This window comes from Atheta coriaria, unplaced genomic scaffold (genome assembly GCF_025399875.1).
Source record: "Atheta coriaria isolate IRGN ID8LTWV9N9 unplaced genomic scaffold, Caltech_Dcor_3.1 hic_scaffold_6_pilon, whole genome shotgun sequence".
NCBI lineage: Eukaryota > Metazoa > Arthropoda > Insecta > Coleoptera > Staphylinidae > Dalotia > Dalotia coriaria.
Genome location: NW_027045448.1, coordinates 7,905,553 through 7,915,406, shown reverse-complemented (window position 1 = coordinate 7,915,406; position 9,854 = coordinate 7,905,553). Strand labels below are relative to the sequence as shown.

The 9,854-nt window shown below is 35.0% G+C and overlaps 3 protein-coding genes and 1 long non-coding RNA gene across 9 annotated transcripts in view; 1 reads left to right on the top strand and 3 right to left on the bottom strand.

The window, feature by feature from the left end:
- Positions 1-362: 362 nt before the first annotated feature.
- On the bottom strand, positions 363-1,556 carry cyp33 (peptidylprolyl isomerase cyclophilin-33). Its single transcript, XM_065306602.1, has 4 exons — positions 1,278-1,556; positions 1,043-1,216; positions 757-990; positions 363-697 (listed from the first exon to the last, which is right to left on the bottom strand). The coding sequence occupies exons 1-4, from the start codon at positions 1,479-1,481 to the stop codon at positions 380-382; spliced, it is 930 nt and encodes a 309-aa protein (XP_065162674.1). The 5' UTR covers positions 1,482-1,556; the 3' UTR covers positions 363-379.
- Positions 1,557-1,774: 218 nt separating this feature from the next.
- LOC135795049 (uncharacterized) overlaps positions 1,775-9,854 on the top strand; it is a 96,866-nt gene continuing 88,786 nt past the window's right edge. For both annotated transcript variants that reach the window (XR_010549016.1, XR_010549015.1), the window contains exon 1: positions 1,775-2,189. This is a non-coding gene — a long non-coding RNA (uncharacterized lncRNA). The remainder of the gene's footprint in view (positions 2,190-9,854) is intronic.
- On the bottom strand, positions 2,197-4,524 carry Syx6 (Syntaxin 6). The gene is made up of 5 exons (XM_065306603.1): positions 4,179-4,524; positions 3,611-3,935; positions 3,318-3,553; positions 3,162-3,256; positions 2,197-3,079 (listed from the first exon to the last, which is right to left on the bottom strand). The coding sequence occupies exons 1-5, from the start codon at positions 4,211-4,213 to the stop codon at positions 3,003-3,005; spliced, it is 768 nt and encodes a 255-aa protein (XP_065162675.1). The 5' UTR covers positions 4,214-4,524; the 3' UTR covers positions 2,197-3,002.
- The window catches only part of LOC135795046 (limbic system-associated membrane protein-like), a 159,924-nt gene continuing 155,302 nt past the window's right edge, over positions 5,233-9,854 (bottom strand). For 4 of the 5 annotated variants that reach the window (XM_065306596.1, XM_065306597.1, XM_065306598.1 and 1 more), the window contains 2 exons: positions 9,071-9,118; positions 5,233-8,552 (listed from right to left, as the gene is read on the bottom strand). In XM_065306596.1, coding sequence (XP_065162668.1) covers positions 8,431-8,552; positions 9,071-9,118 — 170 coding nt within the window. In that variant the 3' untranslated portion in view covers positions 5,233-8,430. The remainder of the gene's footprint in view (positions 8,553-9,070; positions 9,119-9,854) is intronic. The other variant, XM_065306600.1, reaches the window with a different exon arrangement.

The window sequence follows — 9,854 nt, the reverse complement described above, 5'->3', positions numbered from 1 at the left end:
AATGTGGAAATTCTTGCCGGAGATGCATTATTCATGAATATGTGACATGTGGGCGATGCGGAGCATTCGATCAGATGAAAAATTTTCAGGTATAGTCTGCACGGAACTGAGATATGCCAATACATTCGAAAATCTGATCTAATTCAAAACGCGGTCGATGCCTTTGTGCTGTCGAGCAGAGTGGAAAGGTTACACGGTTTGCACTTTAAGCAAATTAACTCCACTCACAAACTTGCAGCCGTTCAAAGGGATCAAAACTTTATAGAGGGTCTCGCAGAAGTTTACAACTCAAACAAACTTCAAGTCCTACTCTGTGTTTTTTATCACGTTTTCGCATTTAATATAGGCAACCAAACACTCAATGAGCAGTAAAAAATATTTATTGAATTTCTCCACAAGCAGATATTACCACTTTTTCACTGGGTGTGCCCGACTTATTTCCACAACGTTCCATCCTTCTTACCACATCCATCCCACTGATTACATGACCAAAAACGACGTGTTTGTGATCCAACCATTCGGTTTTTGCTGTACAGATGAAAAACTGGGATCCGTTCGTGTTCGGTCCGGAGTTCGCCATTGATAATGTTCCTGGCCCTGTGTGTTTCAACTCAAAGTTTTCGTCAGCAAACTTTCGTCCATAAATTGACTTTCCTCCGGTGCCGTTGTGATTTGTAAAGTCGCCACCTTGACACATCTTCACAACAAAGAATATTTATCATATTGAAGGAAAAATCAATATTTTTAACAACTTACAAAGTCCGGAATGATTCTATGAAATATACTGCCTTGAAAACCATAGCCTTTTTCATGAGTACATAAACATTTAAAGTTTAATGCAGTTCTTGGGACAATATCAGCTCTCAACATCATGGTTATCCTTCCCACTTCCTGTTTTCCTATTTTTATGTCAAAATATACTTGTGGGTTGACAACTTTTTTATGTTTTTCTTTCTCAGCTACATTTACTCTTTCCTCAGATGATGGTTCCTGTATGAGAATTAATAAAGTTTGCTCCATAAAATACTTCTTATTGTTTTACCTGTTCGGAAGTGCCTTCAGTTACATCATTAGATAAAGTCTTGTTGATAGTTTCACCAGCATGTTCCTGTAGCCAAGTATCTTCAGACCACACAGGTCTTGTTGAACCTTCTTTAATTCTTTGTGGTTTAGCTAGATTTACTCTTATTGTTCTACCAAACAATTCCGAATCATTCTAGAGAAAATGCAAATCAGAAAGTTTCAATAATACATCATAAGTGATGTTTTAAACATACCGTGTTATCAATTGCGGCAGCAGCATCTTCAGCATTCTCAAATTCAATAAAAGCAAAACCTCGATGCTTCTCAGATTCATAATCTAATGGAATTTGTACATCAACAATATCACCGAATGGAATAAATGCAGCATTAAGGATCTTTTCATCAACTTCCTCTGCTAAACCACCAACATACACGGTTCGTTTATTGTTTGTTGTCATTTTCACTGCAAATTTTATTTGAGGCAAAATCAAACACGGACAAAATACGAATTATGTAAGGTTATGTGTATGAAGCGGTTTAAAAGTTTTGCAGCAGATTAAATTGTAAATAAGAAATATAAAAATTAGTTAAAGAATTGTTTTAATTTATATTATTACGAAAATCAAAATTAATTTTAATTTCTATGTCACGATCTAGTTTTAAAATTTGAATTTAAGTTTTTTTTTTGTTAAGTTGGTATCACTTAGTGACTGTAACGAACACTTCGTTCTTTGCAAACTTGTTAAGCGAGCGCGCGAGTTATCAGCGGTCGACTTGCGATTGTTAAAAATTCTTTAGATAAGAAGTAACTTGATAAGGTGCGAATAGTGTGTCTTATAACGCCGTGTTTGTTTACCAAACTCTACCTTACATCTTACTGACTGTAAGAAAAAACATATTTCACTTTACTTTACTTCTTCGTATATCAAGTATACAATAGTGGTTTAGAGGTCGCAAGAGCACAATCGTTGTTATTGCAACAGCTCTTTATCGTTTAGAATCGCGAAAGTGTGCACGAATTAATCACGCGATCCAAGTTTAGAGACAGAATTATTAATTTTTAGATTTAAAACGGACAAATTAAGTTTTATTAAGTGCAGTGCGTAGATGTCCAGTGCGGAGAAAATGGCGGATGGGTGAAGAGGCGAACATCGGCGCAGAACAAGGTAAAAATTTCATTGCAATAACGTTTATTTTGTCTTTGCACTTGCTGCAAGTATGTACAATTTCATTATATTGGTTAAACAGTGTGTAGCTTGAATCTACTCAAGAGAAACTCAATGTTCTGTATACAATAATCTCCATTCCTATAGTACTGAGTCAGTGTTCAGATGGTTCGAATAAAAATCGGCCATTTTCCGATCACAATTGAAGTACATACATAAAAACATCAAGACATTTCGACCAATATAATTAATATTAGCGAATACTGATCACATAAACTATACAGTCATATATATTTACTTCATTTATTGGTAATAATTATAGCCATGAATGCAACTGTGATCGAAAACTGGCGATTTTTATTATCTTAGTTTGGTTATGGGTTGTCTGTGGCACTATTTGTAGGATTTTGTTTTAAGTCTACATGTAGGAGGATTTCATTAGTGACTACATTACAATATTCTCATAAATTGAATCCGAATCGAATCTAAGAGCTAGATAATAAATAAGTCTATAATACGGAATACAGAAATAAGTACCAATCAACAAGATCAATCATCTAAGGTGGCACAAGTGCTGGGCAATGTAATAATATCATTAATTTCGATCCAACATGTTTGCCAATTAGTTTACTTTTTAGTATATAAGATAAATGCTATGGTTTAAAAACGTTGCCCCTATTTCTAGTTTAGTTTTCTCCCTGTCAAAGAAAATAAGTTGTCGAATTGAGTTTGTACTGTTCTGATTCTTGAATCCCAATCTTTGGACAGACCCATTCAATCCAATGCATTTTAGTTTTAAGAAAATAAATAAAATCACAGATAAATAAATAGAAGTATCACAATCACGAGAATAATCGATAAAGTAAATATAGCCATCCATTGCCTTCGATCTAGAATTACAACAATTAACTAGTTTAGAAAACAAAGTGTCATCATTTGACAACAACTAAATATTTAATTTGATTTACGTACCATTTGACATGTGAAGTACCTTGGCGACTTTTTTCATGGTGGCGTCTAATTTCCCCTCGGTAGTTTCCATTTCCGTACCAAATTCGTCCAACATACTTTAAATTCAAATAAAATTGTTATTTGTCTGCAATATCTAAGGTTTTACTATAAAATTACCCTGCTTGTTCATCAATCTCAACTGAAATATGCCGTGAAACTGTTTTGAGAGAACCCAAGGTGTCACTAATTGCTTCTAATTGTTCTTCCTGATTCCTTGTCATGTACTGTTGTTGGGCTAGTGTGTCATGGAGAAACCTTTGTGGGCTGTCCAGTTCATTTTCAAGCTTGGAGTATTTTGTGGTGCCATGACTGCTGGTGTTCAATACTCTTACAGGGCTTGGTTCCAACAATGGCTGCATTAATAATTTTATTAATTTATCAAATGACAATTGTTAAATGGTTAATATTACCTGACTAGCAGTCCTATCTCTATCTCTGTTTCTATTCATGTTGATTTTGTCTTTCATAGACTTCACCTCTTCCCTGGTTGAGTCAATAAAGTATTTTCTTGTAGTCAACTCCTTGTTGTCTAGCTTAAACTTGGATGGATTCTTTTCCACAATGTCTATGGTGTCTTCTAAATCCTCCAGGTCCCATTCTATACTTCTGAGGGAATTCTTCAGCTCAGTATTGGTCCATTCAACTTCATCCTTTGTGATGCATATGCTCTCCTCTTGTAGTTCAATCCATCTCAAGTATAATCCTCTAGTTTTGTTCAAAGCTTTAAAAACTTCACTAAAATTGCATTCAGTTAGCATGTGCGATAAGAAATAGTTGAAAACCAAACCAAAACTTGTGATGTTATCCAATCATGCATTATCACTATGCACATAACCACAAAACTAATAAGCAGTGATAACGACAATAACAAAGGCGTTAACTTGAACAAATAAAAGTAATAGTTGCATCAGACACTACGAATGCGGTGATTAAACTGTTCTACTGACTACCGCACTTTGGTAATTGCTTAATGCTTACTCTTTAACAACGAAAAATGGATCTTCCAACGTCATATCAAAATCAAAGTCGCACGGCGTTGCCCCCTTACATCTAGAAAGCGTAGAAGGCGAAGAACCCGGTCGCTAGCTAGTTCGCTACATGTGTCGCGCAAATCACGTTCACCACACGCACCACACACAAAAACTAACGAGTTTTCAATTTCTAAACATCGTCGACGGGTTGAAGTTTAGTGGAGAATATTGACATACCTGCACACGGTCCCTATCTAAACCCCAAAGAGTCCAAAGAGATGAATCACCCACGCACCGGGTCGATGCGTAAACTCGCAGGGGACAAAGAAATACCAAGTTATTTATAAATCGGGTGTTAATGACTTGGGAGTGTTGAATGTGATGATACATTAACTTTTCAGAGCACTTTAAAATTAAAACCGATGTGTTTTATTATTTCTTGTTGTTTATAATCTGCAAGTGAGGGAAAAACGTGGCACACTCTGTGTTATTGTAGTATGTGGGGATATTTGAAAGTGTTTTGAGAATTTTTGGGGTTGGTATTGATAAAATAAGGGTTGTATTGTGCAGTGGGTTGCCTACCTCAAAAGAGCGATTTTGTATAAATTCAAATTTAATGCGTTTGCTGACAAGTGGGTTGCCTACGTCAAATTACCAAATTTACAAAAATTATAAGAGTTTACGTTTATTTCATTCTTTTCTGGGTTATAGGAGGAATACAACTGAACAAATGATAAAATTATAATAATCACACATGGTATGCATTTATTTTTGTTTTGAAGTGCTTATAACTACAATACTTATTGGTACTTACGTAAATAATGCGTAACATGAAGTCAAGTGTCCTTTAGTCCTAGAATATTTATAAATTCATATGCATATTCCATATTTATGCAACCAATTTGCTCCTGGCATTCAACATACAACTCACTAAGTCGCTACATTTTGTAACTTAACTGCAACTCATTACTTTGGCCATATACTCTTGTATAATGAATACCAAACACTAATATGAGGTATTAAACTGAAAAGTGATATAAAGGATATACAAGCTGAAGAGGTAATATGAACTATATTTATTATAATCACGTAATAAACATATTCAATATAATTTTATGTATAATATATTTATTCTGTCAGTTCAAGTACCCAGTTCTTTCCACGTTTTTGTTCACATCGTACACATCTCGCCAGCCCGCCGTTACCAGCTTGAGTTTTAAGCATCTCTTTCGTGTTTCTGTTTATACAATTCCATCTATCTCATCGGTTTTGTGTCAATAATAAGAATATCAATATTACAAGCAACCCATCGTAATGTATGCGCTGATTGTTAAAATGCTACAGTCTCAACATCCATCATAATAATTATATTAATTATACTTAATTAATATATTTTATAAAATAGCCCACAAACGCTTTTACATCAACATTTTCATCTACATTTTCCTTCCATTGTTTGCACCTCCATTTGTTGTATACCTACATTTCGGGCGTTACAGTGAAAATGATTATTAGATTAATATCACGACACTTATAAGCTGCATATGTATAGTGTTTGTAAATCGGTAATTAATGCATTCAATTCAATTAGAATTCAATATAACAATCAAGAAGATGCATTTCAGCCATTTTGCATTCAGGATAAGCAGAATTAATCTACAATCGCACTCCTGAATAATCAATAATGCTGATAAACTATTTGTGTGTGTGTGTTGTAATTCTTGATCGATGCCAATAAGTCATTAATAAACTACGTACGACTAGAAATAAGTAAACGTGCGCAACAAACTGACAGAGTGTATAGTTGGTTGAAATTGTTCAATTGTTAAAATATGATCTTCATTTACACATTTATTTACATCATATTATGATAATACTGTGTACGAAACATTGTTATTTTTCTTTGTTTGTTATCGAAGCATCCTATACACTAAATAATGTTATTTTTTATGCCCTTATCGTTCGTTTCGTTTTCTTTTGATAACTCGCAACACGCTGTATGGAATGTGTGATGTGTGCATTACTCTTTTATTTGCTTGAAAATTCAGCTTCATTAGTCGCTGATGCTTCTTTCATTTGCTGCATTATCGTTAGTATTTAATATGTACACTTAGAAGTAGCATTACGTTACGTGTTACGAAGATATATTTATGCAAGTATTTGTAGATAGAAGGGGAGCGCATGTTTTGAGTTTCTGTGTGTGTGTATGTCTCTCATTTTCGGTGGCTGTGTGTGCTCCTGTAATATAATAATTTGTATTTTATTTTCTGGTAACGGTGAGATAGAATGTATATATATTTATATATATTTATGTACTTCATTTACGTGTCTTACGTATATGTTGCATCAAGTTACACACTGAGGGGGAATCATGTTACATTATGTATAATTATATAAATATTAATTTATATAATATGTAGTGTGTATCGTTTGTGTTTTGTTTCGAAGAGGTTTCGAAGGACGCCTCGGGCTTTGCGAAAACAATGCGCGGTTGAGGCAAGTTATGACTTGTTTGCGGGGGCGGCGCACGTCCTCGGAGGGAGTCGTGCGTGACGAAACAAATGAATATTTCGTCTCTGCTGGCAGACGCCTCATTCTCATGCAAATGACGAAAACCGTTTTCAGAACTACTTCTAGTAGTATAGGAGTAGGAGATGGGAATCAATGTGCGGATTGAATTATGCCATAACAACTTTAAGTTGTTGTGCTGGTCAGAAGCGCGTGTAAACAGAAGAAAGTTTAGCTGCATGACAGTTTGTTGATGACCAACCGAGGATGATTAATTATGAACGCGACCGTGATTGCCGCGTTGTTGCAATTGATGCAGCCGATGATAAAACATTGAATGCTTTCCTAATGAGAACTCCATTAGCGGCGAAAATCAATATTCATATCATTAAAGTGTTTTCCCCTGTGTCTTGCATTTATCGGGCATGTCGATAAAAGCAATTAAATGTGTTTGAAATATTCATCACATTGTGCATGCCAGCTCAAGTCGCGTTTGTAATCGCAAAGCCGAGGCGGAAACGGAGCGCACGTAATTCTTTAACTTTTGTTTGTTTTTTGGACCCTTGTACGGAAAGAATGGACAATATGTTGTATAATTCGTACTAAATGCTACAGTTTGTTAAAACACCAATGTATGTATGATTACTAATAGTGTTTTGTTTATTTGTTTGCAGGTATGCACCATTTCGTCAGCTTCCTCTGTCTCTTGCTCCTCCAGCGTTAATACACGTAAGCGTAATCTATTCCCGCGCCATCTTTGCGTCGCATTTCCGGCGGCTTCCGGTTTAGGTTATATGTCTGTCGTCTCGGCGGTGGTGTTTTAACAAAATGCGCGTCTCGTCAAACGCAAACATATCTTCCACAGTATGTTTCAGTTATATTCCTTCTTATATACGATAAAAGTACTTTTTGCTTCATTTATTTTTATAGAATTAATAAACATTAAACACTCACATTGCTTAAAGTTTACATTATAGTTATGGCACTATGTTACTCATATTTTTTTGTGTTACTCGTTTTTGTTCAGCTTCCGCGTCATTCGTACGAAAAAATTGCATAAGCACATTTATATCATTTCGCTCGCTCAAATATAATTAATGTTCTTAATGTTAAATTTTCTACAAGAATCGTTTTTGTTTTGTTTTTATTCAATTTTTGCTTAGTATTACAACGAAGCAACGCAAACAATTAATCATTCGCTCACCGAGCGAAAAAACAAATGAAACAAAAGCAATTGATGGCTTATATTAAACCGAATAAAAAATTATTTACAAAGCTACATTTAGAAGTTCGCCTCTCTCGTCGTTTACACGTTTAGATATTTTTTTGGTTTTGTTTATAATCGCTTAGGAGTGTGTTGCTTTTTCATATAACACATATTATTTTGAAAACTTGTGCACACTTAATGAGAGAAGAAAGCAAGTTAATTAATATTCTAAATCTTCATATCTTAAGTTGTCAAAATTGACACTTAGTTGATTTATATATATAGTTAGAGTTCTTATTCATACTACATACATTTAACATGTTGACGTTTATAGTTTGTTTTTGGTGTAATCTCCAATTAGTGATTTGAGAACATCGAAACAAAAGAGGCTACGAGGAAGTTTGCAAAATTTTCAAAATTGCCACAATCCATATGTGTGTTTTGTGTGGGTGTGTAATCACGATTTACAAAAAATATCTTTTTTTGTATGTTGGTTAGGATGTAATTGTTAGCGAAGACAATCTTCCAACGCTGTTTAGAGTGTTTAAGTGAAGAGTAGTGCGGCGAGGACAAGCAGAGCCATGATGTCCAAGCGGCCATATTGAATTGAGCCTGGACTAGGTGACGATGACTGTATTCGCACATGCAGGTCTCTTATTTCGTTCTCTGAAACATAAAAATTAACATTTTACTATTTATTTACTATAAATAACAAATTTTCCAACAAGAGTTATAATTTAGTAATAATTTTGTTGAATCATCAATGAAATTGCAATATATAATAAATAAAACAAATCTCGATTCGTGGAAAATTTGCAGGACGAAAGCAAAATTATGTAAAGCCGTGTAAAATTCATCCGGATTTTCACTAGAGTGGCTTGTACGCTACGCGCGATAGTGGCGCCTCCTTTACGTTTTATAGCGAAAAACGAATAAATAAATCACAAAAATACAACGCCAAATAATGTGTCCAGCGTGCGCATATATATCGATATGGTGGCAAGTTGAAACTTTTCTGCGTGAGCGTGCACAGTAAAATATTCTGGCATGCGATATAAATGTGTAATAATTTCGAAGCTGTTGCAAATCTCATTTCGGATACGGGCTTAGTATAAACTACTATTACTCGCGCGCGTGGATCGTGCAACATTTAAAGGGAATCTTAAATAACTCGAACAACTTACCGTTGTAAACATGTCGTGGGGTTTGCGGTCGCTCGGGGTAGCTCATATCTACGAAACGAAATGAAAAATGACGAATTGAGATTGCGTGTTGTACGAATAAAAATATACCCAGATTACAGGTGGAAAGATGAGATGAGAAAAGATTTGTCAATAATTTTCACAACTTAGTTGTCACAAACTAAAATTTAGTTTGTGCTTTGAAAAGTTTTCCCCGGGATCAAGATCATTTTGGAAACTACACGACAACAAGAACTAACTTGTTCGCTATGATATTAGTTTTGATAAATCAAAACTTTGCATTGAAATGATTTTTATTAGGTTTAGTTGCGCGGATATCTGTTAAGTTTGGCGATGTACCGGTTTGAATATTAATTTGCGGAAACTACAGCTAGCGACATTAGTGGAATTGTTAATCCAATGGTCTTTTGTTTCCGGGTGACTCGTGCGATAATACTTTCGCGTAATTTAATAAAGTTTGAACGTTTTAATAAGTTTGGCAACTGCCAGGTGACCGAGGTGCATCACGTACCGCGACTGTCCCGTACGATAGCCGCTCTCTATCTCGGGAATTGTAATGTTTTAATGCTGGTGGCAGTTACATTACCGTAGATGCGTGTGTGGGTGTTGGGAAATTTCATTTTCGTTTATTTCGCGTTGAAACTTTTGCTTTTGTGTCGCTGGATGCCAATGAAGGGAGATTAACGGAGTGAAAATGAATTTTTTTTTTTCAAATTCTTTTATACATGCGCTCGCGCAAACAAAAAATTACCAAGTGAAAAATGAA

Bases quoted from the DNA above. Each gene is read 5' to 3' on its own strand.
- cyp33 (XM_065306602.1), bottom strand. From the start codon at position 1,481: ATGACAACAAACAATAAACGAACCGTGTATGTTGGTGGTTTAGCAGAG. The intron at 991-1,042 runs GTAAAACAATAA...ATTCTCATACAG, and splicing joins CTGAAGGCACTTCCGAACAG to GAACCATCATCTGAGGAAAG. The intron at 698-756 runs GTAAGTTGTTAA...TTTGTTGTGAAG, and splicing joins ATAGAATCATTCCGGACTTT to ATGTGTCAAGGTGGCGACTT.
- Syx6 (XM_065306603.1), bottom strand. From the start codon at position 4,213: ATGACGTTGGAAGATCCATTTTTCGTTGTTAAAGA. The intron at 3,936-4,178 runs GTAAGCATTAAG...ATGCAATTTTAG, and splicing joins CCATTTTTCGTTGTTAAAGA to TGAAGTTTTTAAAGCTTTGA. The intron at 3,257-3,317 runs GTAATTTTATAG...TTGAATTTAAAG, and splicing joins GAGATTGATGAACAAGCAGG to TATGTTGGACGAATTTGGTA.